The 16,495-nt window shown below is 44.4% G+C and overlaps 1 protein-coding gene across 12 annotated transcripts in view; it reads left to right on the top strand.

Moving 5' to 3' along the window:
• atg13.S (autophagy related 13 S homeolog) overlaps positions 1-16,495 on the top strand; it is a 40,852-nt gene that overhangs the window by 14,745 nt on the left and 9,612 nt on the right. For 9 of the 12 annotated variants that reach the window (XM_041560961.1, XM_041560960.1, XM_041560959.1 and 6 more), the window contains 8 exons: positions 884-964; positions 1,414-1,533; positions 2,663-2,709; positions 3,601-3,741; positions 5,198-5,238; positions 6,823-6,919; positions 7,364-7,462; positions 16,210-16,300. In XM_041560961.1, the coding sequence (XP_041416895.1) occupies positions 884-964; positions 1,414-1,533; positions 2,663-2,709; positions 3,601-3,741; positions 5,198-5,238; positions 6,823-6,919; positions 7,364-7,462; positions 16,210-16,300 (717 nt within the window). The remainder of the gene's footprint in view (positions 1-883; positions 965-1,413; positions 1,534-2,662; positions 2,710-3,600; positions 3,742-5,197; positions 5,239-6,822; positions 6,920-7,363; positions 7,463-16,209; positions 16,301-16,495) is intronic. The other 3 variants (XM_041560962.1, XM_018260233.2, XM_041560963.1) reach the window with 1 other exon arrangement.

Here is a 16,495-nt window from a genome sequence, read left to right on the forward strand (position 1 = left end):
GCTTATCTTGAAACGATCGTTTAATTGTACGATTTGTCAATCAACTAAAAAGCCCATTTCAAGCGATGTTGTCTAGTTGAAGCCAGGAAAACTGATGGTAGCTGCCTGCTTGGCCCTGCAAACATAGATAGATTTCACTATGCCTGATGAAAATTTTTAACCCGGCGGATCAATTTCTGACAGATGTCGGACAAAAAATCATTAGATGCACGATTGTTCGATTCCCACTAACCTCACGATAATTTGTTGGATTGCACTAAAATCGGTCGTTCACCAAAGAAAAATCTATGCGTCTATGGGGACCTTAATCCTAATTTTGCCAATCCTCTTTTTCTGTCCTCTCCATAGCCCCTTTTCTCTGTATTTTTTCACTGACTTCTGTGCTTTTTCTGAATCACGTGACCTGCTTCTACCAACCTTTGTCATTATGACTTATGGTGAAACAGGCCAGTGGTTACATCAAGCAGCAGACAAGTAGACATGTCCAGTATATTATCAGATAGTAGTCAGGCCAGGTGGCTGATAAACACTGAATTTGGTAAACATCCAAAAAAGTCATACCAGTAAAACTACATAGTGCAAGGACAGGGATAATCGTCTTGACAGTTTTAGGTAATTCCAGTTAAAAAGAACATTGATAAAGCAGCTACTGCAACACACAGCGTTTTCTGCCCAAAATCCATGTGCAGTCACACACAGGCTGGTAGTGGTCCGTACTGCTGTTTTCTTTGCTGGCAACAAAAAATATATGTGACAGCCTAGGATTGATATTCTCTGTGTATGGCAGCCATCAACAAGGAGCTTATTATGTGTAATACAGAAGGGATCTCTCCAAGCAAACTTACTTGTTTTGTGTTTACTGTCTCCATAATTAATTCCCCAGAGTGTGCAGGTGATTGTACAAGCTCGACTCGGAGATAAGATCTGCACCCGCTCCTCCTCATCTCCTACGGGATCAGACTGGGTAAGCTTTTTCATTTAATATGTAAGATCTTACTAAACTTCATGGGGGCAAGTGGCCTTTCTTGGTTTTCTCTATGATAAGTAAATTGTTGAAGGCAAATGACTTGCTCAAGAACTAGAATTTGAGCTCTCATATTATATAGATGTGTGTGTGTGTGTGTGTGTGTGTATATATATATATATATGTATGTGTATATATATATATATATATGTATATATGTATATATGTATGTATATATATATATATATATATATATATATATATATATATATATATATATATATATATATATATATATATATATATATATATATATATATATATATATATATATATATATATATATATATATATAATTTTTATTTTTTTTCTTTAAAGGTGAGATATGGGGCCCAGCTGCCTACCTTGCATTGATTCTGCTTTACATGTTATCATTTTGGTTTTTATAGTTTAACTTGGCAATCAAGGATATCCCAGAGGTGACCCATGAAGCAAAGAAAGCTCTGTCAGGGCAGCTGCCTGCTGTGGGACGTTCCATGTGTGTGGAGATATCACTGAAGACATCCGAGGTATGGCCACTTTCCAACCAGTGGTCCTTTTCTCAAAATGGCAAAAACTGTTTTTTCTTATATTTAATCTTTAAATCTGACATGGGGCTAGACATATTGTTAGTTTCCCAGCTGCCCCAGTCATGTGATTTGTGCTCTGATAAACTTCAGTCACTCTTTACTGCTTTACTGCAAGTTGGAGTTATATCACCCCCTCCCCAACAACAGAACAATGGGAAGGTAACCAGATAGCAGCTCCCTGACACAAGATAACAGCTCTCTGGTAGATCTAAGAACAGCACTCAATAGTAAAATCCAGGTCCCACTGCGACACATTCAGTTTCATTGAGTAGGAGAAACAACAGCCTGCCAGAAAGCAGTTCCAAGTGCTGGCTCTTTCTGAAAGCACATGAACAGGCAAAATGACCTGAGATGGAGCCTACACACCAATATTACAACTAACAAAATACACTTGCAGGTTCAGGAATGAAATTTTACATGGTAGAGTGAATTATTTGCAGTGTAAACAGTGTAATTTAGACATAAAAATTGTAACAGAATCCCTTTAAAAGCCAGATTCTTTTATGTGCTTGTGGGCTCTTTCCTTCCCAAGGTCAGTAATAGGGTGGTGATTTAAGCCAGGGGAAAGGGCTCAATGTGTTTCTGTTATATTGATCTTTATGAACCAAGTTTAACATTATAAAGCAGTCTGATGAGTCCCTAATAGGTCATTAAGCTGTTACAGCCTGCTTCATAGTTCAGCACAATGGGACCGACAACCTGCTGCAGACCAAGTCCTTTTCCTCTGCATGACCATTGGGAGTGAGAACATTACTGTAAAAGGCAGTAAAAAAAAAAAAAAGAGTTCAGTATCTGTACAAGTAGTTGGCGTTGGGAGAAAAGTGGATTTACTTAATTGGGGCTAAGGCAAAACCAGTAGTGACATCACCCATTGCTTACTATACTATATTTCAATAAGTGGCACCGTGATCAGGTAAGCATGTATTCTGCATGAATCTGAATCAAAATGGAGCAGGTTGCATTGTGCCCAGAAAATTAGTGGAATACCCTGATTATTTTCCCTCCCATGAAATCTTCTGTGTATATAGAATAAATATATCTGGATTTTCTCTTCAACATTCTTTTGCAGGGCGATTCCATGGAGCTGGAAGTCTGGTGTCTGGAAATGAATGAAAAGTAAGTGCCAAAGGGGATGGGCAGAGGGAGTTTAAATCAGCCTGTCTTGTCTGAAAATAGCTGCTTGTCATTAATTATTTATGTATGCAAGAGCTTTGGGTAATAAATGCTGTAACATAAAAAAAAGAATTAAAGGGCAAGTTCAAACTTAAAAAACAAAACTATTTCTCATTGTTTACAGCAGCATATGCATTGCTGTTTTTTTTTTAGCTTTTTGGTGTTTCCATCATTTCTTGTTGCTAAGGTTGACCATCCCTTAGCAATGTTTTGCATAATCATTTCTCCATAGCAGTCATTCCCATTGCTTTGCCAAAACCAGCTGTCAGTGGCGTAACTACCGGGGGAGCAGGGGGTGTGATTGGGCCAGGGCCCGCACCCCCTCAGGGACCCCCGGCAGCTTGCGCGCCACTGACTTCTTCAGTAATTCCGGGCGTACAGAGGGGGGCTGGGGACCCAGATGCACGTCCCGCGCCAGGGCCCGCCCCCCTCTAGTTACGTTACTGCCAGCTGTATTGCATGTCCTGCTCACTTTTTGGATGCCTTGTGTGTAAATTTATTTGCTATGGCTCCACTATCAGAAAAAGGTGCAAATTATGAATTAGTAATTTATTATTAAATTTGACTACGGTTGGTGTTTTTCTTTTTTAAAGAAAACTTTTCCTTTTCCTGAACTTTCCCTTTAAGTTGAAGTTCGTAAGACAATATCTTTTTTTTTTTTTTATTTCACAATAAATTAGAGACATCATCTGTTGTTCAGTCCCAGGACTGGCTGTACTTGGCACATACAATAATAGCACTTGTGTAATTAGTACTCGGTTGGTTGTGTGAATTGCTGCAGGCTGCGCTCTACCTGTCTGCTTTGGAATTAACACTTTACTTCTGCTGTTGTAGGTGTGACCAGGACATTAAGGTCTCTTATACTGTATATAACAGATTGTCGCTGCTGTTAAAGTCATTACTTGCTGTCACCAGAGTGACCCCAGCTTACAGACTCTCCAGAAAGCAAGGACATGAATATGTCATTCTGTACAGGTAACAAAAGAGTGCTTGGTCATTTCTGCAAACCAGTGGGTAATTTGGACAGGTATACTAGTGGTTTGAGTGGGTATCCTGGGCCATCATTGCGAGCAGTAGAATCTAGGGCACTGCATACTCTTGGGGGCAGATTTATCAAGGGTCGAATTTCAAAGTAATTTCAAAGTTCAAAGTAAATTCAAAGTTTTTTTTTTGAACCATAACTTCGAAATTCCAAAGACCAAGCGAAATTTATATATAAAAAAAAAATTGAAGTAAATTCGGGTGAGTAGGCTGTATTCGAATCGAAGTTTTAGCGCATTCGATCAAATTAGAATTGAAGGATTTGCCCCAAAAAACTTAGATTTTTCAAAGTCCACCAAATAACTCCAAATGGTTTCTAGGAGGTTTTAAAGTACTTGATAAATTTCGACACGAATAGTACATTTTTTTTTCAAATTCGTATCGAATTTTGGCCTATTCGATAGTCCACAAAAATAGCTCGAAATTTGAATTTCTTTACTTAGAATTTTCACTTCGACCCTTGATAAATCTGCCCCTTGGTGTAAGCTCGTAGATTTATTTCCTCAAAAGCTAAATGACCTCCGGCTGGGCAATTTGGTCAGTAAAGCCATAATCTTGGGCTTCTTTGTGCACTGTTTTACAGCCATTGCTCCACCTCTGAGGCTGTTCTGCTCCATGCTAAAAACACTACCAACACTAAAGCTGGCCATACACTAAAAGATCTCTTCATTTAGCGTGGTTGAATTGGCAACCCACGTGGGGAGCCAAATTAGGCTGATACAATCATTTCAGCCCTGAGTTCATCCATCCAGTATGGCCAAGTAGTTTAAGAGCTGCTGGATAAAAAGCTAAATAACTCAAAAGGTGGCCATACACGGGCCGATAAAAGCTGCCGACAGACTGTGTCGGCAGCTTATTGGCCCGTGTATGGGGGCCCCCGACGGGCTTCCCCGATCGAGATCTGGCCGAAAGTCGGCCAGATCTCGATCGGATGGGATTAAAAATCCCGTCGGATCGCGGCCGCATCTGTTCGTTGATGCGGTCCCGCGATCCGACCGCCGTTTGGCGAACGCTAGGATCCGATCGTTGGGCCCTAGGGCCCACGATCGGATCAGCCCGATATTGCCCACCTCAAGGTGGGCATATCGGAGGGAGATCCGCTCGTTTGGCGACATCGCCAAACGAGCGGATCTATCCGTGTATGGCCACCTAAAAACCTTAAATGATAAAAAATGAAAACAAATTGCAAATTGTCTCAGAATTTTCCTCTCTACATGATACTAAAAGTTCTCAAAAGTGAACAACCCCTTTAAGACATAGCTTACCTATATTAAAAGTATGTAGCTTGGTTATGGTTTATATTGCAACCAACAGATTGACGAGTTTCCTTTGCATATGCCTTTGCACTTCCATAATTAGCCTTTTCAGCATTCATCCTTCCCTTCTTTAGGATTTACTTTGGAGATGTTCAACTCCTTGGACTTAAAGAAGGTAGGATGTGTTAAGTGGAGTTGTATGAATTCTGTATATCTGCTAAACTTATTCATGTGTTGGCTCTCATTATTTTAATAACACTGGGCCAGTTATTATAACTGATGTTGTTGTTTACTAGACACTGACTTTTTACTACATAATCCCTGCAGCATCCCCCATATGCCATCTGTTTATTTAAAGGATAAGTAAACCTTTAAAATAAGTGAATGTAAAATTAAATGACAGTGCTATTCTTAAAAATGTTGCAATGTACATTCTTTATTTATTTTGTTTTTATTCAAAGATATTAAGGGATACATGTATTGTTAATATGAACACATTTTGTTACCACAGGGTCACCTGCTGTCAGTTTCCGACCATTCTGACCACCAAGTAGTCAAGGAAGTTGTCAGGAGAAAGAAAGAGGCTGCTTTGATGTTCTTCTGCTTAGGAAAAAAAATAAAAAACCTTTCTCAAACCTTTTCTAAGCAGAAGAACATCAGAGATGCCTCTTTCTTTCTCCTGACAACTTCCTTGACTACTTGGTTTTCAGACTGGTGGGAAACTGACCAGCAGGTGGTGCTGTTGTAACACAATTTGTTCATATTAACAGTACATGTATCCCTTAATATCTTGGAATAAAAACAAAATAAATAATGAAGGTACAATGCAAAATTTTGAATATCACCCTCATCAATTTTACATTCACATTATAATAATTATAAATGATTTTCCATAAAATCGTTTTTTACTGCATGCTGCTCTGTTGTGAGAATGTCTATCTATATATATATATATATATATATATATATATATATATATATATATATATATATATATATATATATATATATATATATATATATATATATATATATATATATATATATATATATATATATATATATACATACACACGCTAGTAGGGGTGTGTTGCAGATCCTGTGTGCACTCCCCAGTTTGTTTTGTATGTATTATGTTGGCTGGGTGTCTGCACACTGATGCTCCGTATTTCACTTCCCTAAATTGTAGCTCATAAATTCTCTCGAATGAAATTTGCATTCATTCAAATAAAAAGAAACATTTAGAAATAAGTGCAGCTTTAGAGCTAATTTCGAATTGATGTGTGCTTTTTAAAACTCCCCTAAACTCCCATAAATTCAATCGAAATTTATTTTAAAAAATCTAATTTTTTAAACTCAGATGAATGGAATCGACCCGATAACTCAAATCTAATTAGATTTGAATTTTAAAAACTCAATTCGAGTTTTTCCCCCTGAAAAAAAACTCCAATGTCGGGAAGGCTGCAAACAACTCCTAATTGATCCCTGGACCTCTCCCATTGACTTAAACAGCAATTCGGCAGATTTTAGGTTGTGAATAGTCGAATTTGAGTTCTTAAAAGGCCAGAGTATGATAAATCTCGAAAATTGAAATCGAATTTTTTTAAAAACTCAAATCGAATTTGAATAACTCCCTGTTTTTGACAGAATTTGACAGTTTTGACCATTAAAAAATTGGAATTTCAAATGAGAATTTTCAAATCTGCCCCTTAGTGTCCCTTTGTTTTTGTTTTCTTACTTGGTTCTTGTCTTCTGTTAGGTTTCCAGGCTGTACGAGTTGGAACTGTTGGAACCCCAATTGGCACGCTCACGCTTACTTGTGCCTACAGAACCAACCTGGCTTTCATGTCAACCAGGTAAGGCCGAACCAACTAATAGTCATCTTTTATTAACCCAGAGGTAGCCAAACTGTGCTTCTCCAGGTGTTGCTAAGCTACAGAACCCAGGACATGAGAAGTGCAGTTTAGCAACATGTAAAGATACCAGCTGCAAGTAAAACAAGGAATGCAGCAATTTGATTTGTTGCCATGGATTACTGTCCATGCGCAAATTTGCCCAGTGTTGATTAATTACCCCCCACAGATTGGATATCCCTGCTGTTTAGGGAAAGGGAGCTATCACTACTGACCTCTGCACCAAGACCATCACACCAAGTTATAGCAGCCAAAACACGTCACCCAGGATGTTCCCATGCACATAGCAAGCTAAAAACCTTAACTATCATGGACCAGCACATGGGTACCGGTGGGGGGCAGCACAGCTAGGCCCATTAGCTAAATAATGTGTTTGTTGCATTGCAGGCAGTATGAGTGGACCCAGCCCATCATGGGGATTATAATTGATCACTTTGTTGACCGTCCCTTCCCCAGCACCTCACACATGCATCCCTGCAACTACAGGTGAGGACAAAGTTAGCATGCACACAGATCATCGCACCCAACCTGACGCACATGAAGCACACTGAAAGCTAACCCAGGAGAATGCCTTTAAGGTAACTTTTAGTATGTTCTAGAATGGCTAATTCTGAGCAACGTTTCAACGTTTATTATTTATAGTTATTTGGCTTTTTCTTCTGACTCTTTGCAGCTTTCAATTGGGCGTCGCTGACCCCTTCTAAAAAGCAAATGCTCTGTAAGGCTATAAATGTAGTTATTGCTAATTTTTAGGGATGCCCTGAATCCAGGATTCGGCCTTTTTCAGCACGATTCGGATTTGGTCGAATACTTCTGCCCGGCCGATCCGAATCCTAATTTGCATATGCACATAAGGGGCGGGGAGGGAAATCGAGTGACTTTTTGTCACAAAACAAGGAAGTAAAAAATTTTTCCACGAATCCAGGTTTGTTATTCGGCTGAATCGTTCACGAAGGATTTGGGGGTTCGGCTGAATCCAAAATAGTGGATTCAGCGCATCCCTACTAATTTCTATTACTCATCTTTCTTTTGAGGCTTCTATTCATATCCCAGTCTCTTATTCAAATCAATGCATGGTTTCTAGGGTAATTAGGGCCCTAGCTACCAAATTGCTTAAATTGCAAATTGAAGAGCTGCTGAATAAAAAGCTAAATATCTCAAAAACCTTAAATAATAAAAAATGAAAACCAGTTGCCAAATTGTCTCAGGATTTTACTCTCTACATCATACTAAAAGTTATCTCAAAGGTTAACAACCCCTTTGATATATATATGAATAGAGAGCTTTCCTTGTCACAAAACAGGATAACTACCAACCAGTGCAAAGCTTTTCCATTGGCTGCAGGATTTCTATGAGCCAACAGCGGATGTATCGCATGCTGGATGTATTAATATATAATAGTATTTCTCTTGCCTAATTGGGGGACACAGGCACCATGGGGATGAAGATCCTGCAGCTGGAGATGGACACTAACTTGTTAACCTTTGGCTCCTCCTCCTGCTCTGGGCTTCATCCCCTGCCTCCTCCTACAATATCCAGTTTCTTTTAGTGTCCTCAGAGGAGAAGACACAGAAAAACTTGTGGCTGGAGCAGATGATCAAGGACCACGGTTAAGATCATGCCACAGATGGGACCATTGATCGCAATCAAGTGTCCCACCAGCTGTTTAGGTTACAACCTATACATCTATGTGCCCAACAGCCTTTCCGCTCTACGGAGGTCTGCAGGCTAGCTCCCCTATTTCCCTGTGGCTGGGTTCCCGCTCCACGGAGGTCTGAACCAGCTTGCTATTCACCTACATTCTTTAAGCACGGATATATACTTATATCTTTACAGGGAAATCCATCATTCAGGGCACTCTACGGCTGGATGGTTTGGGTGAGTATATTTCACCTTTATCCACCTCTCCCCCTCCCAAGGCATAGCTGGGGCTGTAACCTCACACTTCCCCTATGCGTTCCATCCTTTCAGCGCTGTTGCGCTAAGCGCATTCCCCTTGGCGCGCACTTCCGGTCTCTCTGCCTCTGCTTCCTGGCGCCATGCGCGAGTGACACGCAGCCTGACTCTGGCGCCAAATCTAGCGGAACGCGCACTTCCGGTTCCTCGCACAGCAGCCGGCAGACTCTGGCGCGTCTCAGTGCTCTTCGTGACTGAGGCATCTCAACGCTGGCCTGTTCTTTTATACAGCCGCTCCTCAGGCGAGTATGCTTTTTTCTCTGCGCCTACGCGCACTAGGCTGCTGTAATTTAGCTGGGGCCAGTAACAGCCTAGAGAGCTAAGTGCTGCTCCTATACTTAGTGAGCTGGGAATAATCTCATTTCCCTTCTCTCTTACAGGCACATTCTAAGGCCCTGCGACAGCTCATCCCCTGCCACTCCCTTGTTAACATATATATATATATTTCCATACAAGGAGGTCAGAATTGCCACTGAGTTATGGCAGACAAAACAGAGGAGCCCAGGACCTCAAAGTCCTCAGCACCTTCTCGCAAGGCAGCACAAGTTTCTTACCTTGCATGTGCAGTGTGCAACACCAAATTTCAGAGCGTTTCCCCTGAATCTGTGTGCGCAGCGTGTAGACACCCTCCCTCTCCACCTGCTGCCAACACAGCCCACACTGCCAGCACTTCAGACTCTGAGTTGGTCCGTGCCCTTTCCATCTCACTTGCTGGACTACAGAATTTATCCCGCATTCCTGAGACTTTAGACAAGGTCCTAGAACGCCTGTCTAATCCTACCAGGTCACAAGACAGCAGACCTACCGCCTCTAAAAGACCCATTACCTCGCCCCCAGATTCCCCAGGGGAACAGTTTAGCCCCTCTGATGAGGAGGGACAAATTCCTTCGGGTGACGATTCAGAGGATCAACCTGACCCAGATCAGGACACCCCCAGAACCCAGAGGGAGGTAGAGGGACTTATACAGGCAGTACTCACAACGCTCAATCTCGAAGACACTAATTCGACTATTGAGCCGGCGAAAAACATTTTTAAGAGACAAAAGAAAGCCACCTACATCTTTCCGGCTTATGAGCAATTAGAGGAGATTGTCAAATCCCAATGGAAAACCCCTGATCACAGAGTGCAGATCTCCAGGCGTTTCTCCCAAACCTATCCCTTCCCACAAGATTGCATTGATCTCTGGTCATCCCCTCCGGCGGTTGACCCACCTGTTTCCAGACTTTCCAAGGCCACCACTATCCCAGTGGCAGACGCAGCGTCATTTAAGGATCCAATTGACAAGCGTCTAGAAGGATTCTGCAAGGCAACCTTTACAGCAGCCGGTATGGCTTTCAGACCAATTTTTGCTATAGCCTGGGTTGCCAAGGCTATGGAAGTTTGGGTTGAACAGACAGCACAACTTATCGGATCGGAGGACCCCTCCACTGATGCCCTCTTATCACAAATAGCTGACGCCACCTCTTATATCTGTGACGCCTCCTTAGATGCTGCTAACTGGTGGCTAAGGCATCAGCTCAATCCATAGCTGCCAGGAGATTCCTTTGGCTAAAGTCATGGTCAGCTGATCTGACATCGAAGAGATCTCTCGTCAGCCTCCCCTTTTTGGGAAAACAGCTTTTTGGGGCCGAGTTAGACAAGATCATCTCACAAGCCACTGGAGGTAAAAGTACCTTGCTCCCTCAGACCCGAGCGAAGCGGACAACTTTTAAGAGAAGACCGTTTTTTCGGCCCTTTCGCCAGGGACAGCGGACGAAGTCTCAAACAGACAAGCCCACCTCTAATTTTCGCCAACGCTACCAAAACAAGCAAGGCACCCACTGGTCGTCTTCAAAGGGGCAGACCAAGCCCTCCCAGGACAAATCCGCCACAGCATGAGGGCGTACCCACCCTCGGAGGGATCCCCCTAGGCGGCCGTCTAATGTCCTTTCGAGAGGTGTGGAAAGTCCAAATACGGGACCACTGGGTCATTCAAGTTGTGTCTCAGGGTCTCCTCATAGACTTTGTTCATCGCCCTCCCCGCAGATTTTTCGTCTCCCGCCTACCCAGCAATATTCCCAGAAGGCAAAAGTTCCTATCAATAATTCAAGACCTCTGCTCGGCAGGAACCATCCAACCGGTGCCTCCAGGGGAAAGAGGATGGGGATACTATTCCAACCTCTTCATGGTCCCCAAAAAGGACGGTTCCCTGAGACCGGTTTTGGATCTAAAGGACCTCAATCCTTTCGTAAAAAAACTACATTTCAAGATGGAATCCATACAGTCGGTCCTAGCATCCATGGAGGAGAACGAATTCATGTCAGTCATAGACGTCAAAGACGCCTACCTCCATATACCGATTCACCCCAATCATCACAGATTCCTCCGGTTTTATGTCAACGGCAATCATTGGCAGTTCGTGGCGCTACCATTCGGACTCTCGTCCGCCCCCAGAACCTTCACCAAAGTGATGGCAGCAGCGCTAGAACAGCTCCGGATCAGGGGCATCACAGTTATACCCTACCTGGACGACCTCCTCGTCAAGGGTCCGTCTGCGGCTCTTGCCCAGTCACACACCTCGCAGACACTCAAGGTCTTGGAGACCCTGGGTTGGGTCATCAACTACAAGAAGTCACATCTCTGCCCGTCACAAACCATGGAATACCTGGGGCTGATCCTAGACTCCCGTCGAGCGACAGTTTTCCTTCCACGGGAGAAAGCCAACGTCTTACGGACGCGCATACAAGCTCTCCGGTCGACCACCCCTGTCCCTCTTCGCACGGCTATGCGGACTCTAGGGACAATGGTCGCTTCCTTCCCAGCCATTCCATATGCCCAATTCCACACCAGACCTCTCCAACACCTGATTCTCAGGCATCAAAGGAGGGATCGACAGCACTTGGACCGCCTGATAGCGATTCCGGTGCAGGTTCAGAACTCCCTACTCTGGTGGTCCCACCCTCTCCGCCTCACACAGGGAAGACCCTTCCCCAGCCACACTTGGACGGTGGTCACTACAGACGCAAGCTTAACCGGATGGGGCGGAGTTCACGGCCAAAGAACAGCCCAGGGCAGTTGGGACCGAGAAGAGAGACTTCTCCAGATCAACATCCTGGAACTGAGAGCCATACTGTACTCGCTACAACATTTCTCGCCCTTCCTTCGGGGCAAGGCTGTGCGGATTCAATCCGACAACGTCACCGCAGTGGCCTACGTGAACCACCAGGGGGGGCACACGCAGTCCCGCATCCTTACTGGAAGCAGCCAAGATCTTGACTTGGGCAGAGGCCAACATACCAGAGCTCTCCGCGGTACACATCCCAGGGGTCGACAACTGGCTCGCAGATTACCTGAGCAGGGAAACCCTGGATCAGGGCGAATGGAGTCTCAACCAGGAGGTCTTCCAACTAATAGTGGACAGGTGGGGCCTTCCAGACGTGGATCTCATGGCTTCCAGGTGCAACCGGAAGGTTCTCAACTTTGTCGCCAGAAGCGTAGACCCGTTGGCTCTAGCGATCGACGCTCTGGTGATTCCATGGAACTTCGCCTTGGCCTATGCATTCCCCCCTCTAGCCCTTCTTCCACGGCTTATAAAGAAGATCAAGAGAGAAGGCACTCGGACCATCCTTGTGGCTCCGTACTGGCCAAGACGGCCTTGGTTCGCCGATGTGGTGGACCTGTCCATCGACGACCCATTTCATCTCCCGGAACGGGAGGATCTGCTAACACAAGGGCCCGTCAACCACCCGAATTCTCATCGCTGGGCTTTAACGGCGTGGCTCTTGAAACCCTAGTTCTTAAGAGGTCAGGGGTCCCCACAGCGGCCATCCCAACCCTGCTTCGGGCACGAAAACCAGTTTCCGCAAAGGTCTATCATAGGGTGTGGAGAACCTTCATCGGCTGGTGTGAACATCAAGACCTGGATCCACAGAGGCCTTCCGAGAGTGACATCCTGTCCTTCCTCCAAGCCGGCCTCGACAAGGGGTTGGCGCTCAGCTCTCTGAAGGTGCAGGTGTCAGCCCTTTCCATTCTCTTCCAGAAAAGATATGCCTTACGGAGTCATGTCAAGACTTTTTTACAAGGAGCGACCAGAATAGTGCCTCCATACCGCTGTCCGGTTCCCCCTTGGGATCTCAACTTGGTTCTCTCCGTCCTCCAGGGGGACCCCTACGAACCTATTGCAGCAGTCCCGTTAGCTACACTTACCGAAAAGGTGGTCTTCCTACTGGCAATCACGTCCGCACGAAGAGTTTCAGAACTGGCTGCACTCTCTTGCAGAGCCCCATTCACCATCATCCACAAAGACAAGGTTGTTCTTAGGCCCACGCCCGACTTCCTTCCCAAGGTCGTCTCAGACTTTCACCTCAACCAGGACTTGATAGTTCCTTCCCTTTGTCCAGAGCCCCGGAACCCTATGGAAGCCAAATTACACAAGTTAGATGTGGTTCGGGCAATCAAAGCTTACTTGAAGGCAACTCAAGAGATGAGGAGATCAGACTCTCTGTTCGTGCTTCCTCATGGCCCCAAACGGGGCACGAAGGCTTCCAAGGCTACGATTGCGAAGTGGATCCGGTCCACGATCATAAGATCATACTCAGTGAAGGGTAAGGAGCCTCCGCTACGGGTGAACGCTCACTCAACACGGTCCTTGAGCACCTCTTGGGCGATTCGTCATCAAGCATCAGTTGAGCAAGTCTGCAGAGCAGCTACCTGGGCATCTCCACATACCTTCACGCGCTTCTACAGGCTGCACACACAGGCCTCAGCCGAAGCCAGCTTCGGGAGGAAGGTGTTACAGGCCGTCATTTCCTGAACACTTTCTTGGGGTAACAGTGTCCCACCCTCAGGGGTTGCTTTGGGACATCCCCATGGTGCCTGTGTCCCCCAATTAGGCAAGAGAAAGAGAGATTTTTGTACTTACCGTTAAATCTTTTTCTCTTGTCCTATATTGGGGGACACAGGCCTTCCCGCCCTGTTACACACTGCTGTGCAACGTTAGTTACGTTTGTGTTTAGTTACTCCGTGTTTGGAGTCCTTGTTTCGAGGGTTTTGAGGGGGTTGAGGACTCCTTCTCTGTTTTGGGTTGCTTCTTTTACACTCCTCTTCGGTTGAAACTGAATATTGTAGGAGGAGGCAGGGGATGAAGCCCAGAGCAGGAGGAGGAGCCAAAGGTTAACAAGTTAGTGTCCATCTCCAGCTGCAGGATCTTCATCCCCATGGTGCCTGTGTCCCCCAATATAGGACAAGAGAAAAAGATTTAACGGTAAGTACAAAAATCTCTCTTTTTTTCTTTTGTGTGAACAGTGCATTTTCGGCTCTGCAGGTACTGCTGGATGTAAGAAAAGCCGGGGGAAGGATTTCTCATGCTTAAAATTAGCTGTGTGTGGTGTAGTCATTAGCTTTTTCTTGGCAGGTAGCATTTATATCATTCTCTCTAGAGCGAGAAGCTGCCATGCTGCTTTCACAACACTGCTGTGCTGACTACTAGGTGGTGCATCTCTTCTACCAAAGTTCTCTCATTACTGACAGTTAAAGGACCAGTAACACCAAATTTATTTATTTTTTTAAATTCGCTCGTATATGAAAAAAAACCCTACAAAGACAAATTAAACTTTGAAATTGCTAAGTCTTTATTAAGAAATAACTTACCGAAACTCCTCTTGCGCTCCTCTTCAGAAAAGGCGACAGGGCGATCCATCATGCGGTGCTTGATTTTTCCTTCCTGGCTATCTCCTATAAGGAAGGCAGGGAGGAGAAATCAAGTGCCGCACGATAGAGTCCTGCGCGGGTCCATTTTTTGGAACCCGTACCCACAACCTGCAATCCAGAACCCGGACCCGCAACCCGCATTCTTATCCGATTGGACACGCTACTAGGGTTGCCCCGGTGGGGGGTGGGAACAAAAAGGCGCGGGCTGTGACATAGAAGGAGGCGGAGTCATGCACAGTGACACAAAAGAGGCGGAGCAACATGCGCGATGGACAGAAACCTGAAAAAAAAGTTAAGTACTGAGCGGGCCAAGGGCTTTTTCTTAAGGGTATTACAAATTACCCGCAACTACATTGCTGGTAAATTTGTAATACCGGCCTTGGCAGGTGTTTTACCGGCTAGGCCGGTAAAATACCGACCGGGTGGCAACCCTAACCGGACCCACGACCCGGGTAGGGAGGAAAACTTTGGATGACTTCGGAAAACGGATCGCTGCGTGTGATTAGCGCCGGCAATTTTTCATTCTAGCCAGCGCAAGAGTGAGGGAAGGCATTCGGGGAGATTAGTCACAGCAAAGACGAGGCAATTAGTCGCCAGGCGGCTAAATCTCCCCGAAACACTCAGTGTGACCTTACCCTTAGGGATTACTGCTGTGCAAATAAGTCTCCTCATAGATTATTCTGAATTGAGAAAGCCAGTTGGATGACTGGTGAAACGTCTTCAAGGGAAAAAAAACACAGCAAGTCCAGTTGATTTGGCTTATTTCTATAGATATACCATGACCTGGATGAATGAGAATCTTCACAAACATGAAAGCACAAAACAAATACTTTATGGCAAAGTTATAAATAGCATGCAAAGACATTATTATTATTATAAATGTAAAGAAGGTTCAGTTTGTGGTGCTTGTATCTCTTTAAAGGAGAACTAAACCCTCCCAATAATAAAATTCACTACTTCTACATAGTCATCGTGCCCCCCTCACCCCGCATAGGTGATTACCCCTGAAAGTGCCCCTAATTCATTACTCGCTGAAGAATACCGAAGATCTGGAAGATGGCACCCATGAGCTCCTCTGCACCTATACGTGAGTAATGCATTAGGGGCACTTTCAGGGGAAATCACCTATGCGAGGGGGGACAATTTAGGGAAGTGGGTAGGGTTTTTTTATTGGGTGGAAGTTTAGTTCTCTTTTAAGAAGTAGTATGTGCTCTGTGGTCAATGCTAATAAGTTAGGGGCTTTCCACAGAGTGTCAGAGCTCAGTACAAATTTAGGAAATAGAGGCAGACCTACGAAAGCATTTAAGTACTGCAGGTAGATTTGTACAATGCAGCTGTTTTAGGTTTGGGTTTCCTAAGTATATTAATTCAGATCAGTCTCTTGGAAAACAAATGACAATTGTCAGGATAACTAGCAACACGCTATGCCTCTACTGCTTTACTCAATGCTAGATTGGCACCTATGAGCTGCCCGGTTAAACTTCTTTTTGATTGTGTTGTTTAATAAGATTTTCATGCTGCTTCCCCTTTTTTACCTACATTTTTAAGCTATCTCCTTACTTGGTTCTTGTTTTAATTTTTCTCACAGGGGTGCTGAAGAGCAAGTGCTTACCTACCCTGCTGTGGAGGAGTCTCAAGAAGTCTGTACAACGTCGTTTTCGACCTCCCCTCCTTCACAGGTAAGAACTCTCCCCTATTTATATAGCTCTTTAGCGTAGCCTTCAAAACATATGTTATCCTGAGCCGTTCTAGTAGCAATTACCCAGTTCACTAATACCTTCTTGTAATATAGAAAACGGAACCCCCTTCTGTAAAGTATAAGGATATCCAGTTACTGAGGGGTTCTGTGACCATATAAAGGCACAAGGCTGCAG

Source organism: Xenopus laevis, chromosome 4S (genome assembly GCF_017654675.1).
Source record: "Xenopus laevis strain J_2021 chromosome 4S, Xenopus_laevis_v10.1, whole genome shotgun sequence".
NCBI classification, from domain to species: domain Eukaryota; kingdom Metazoa; phylum Chordata; class Amphibia; order Anura; family Pipidae; genus Xenopus; species Xenopus laevis.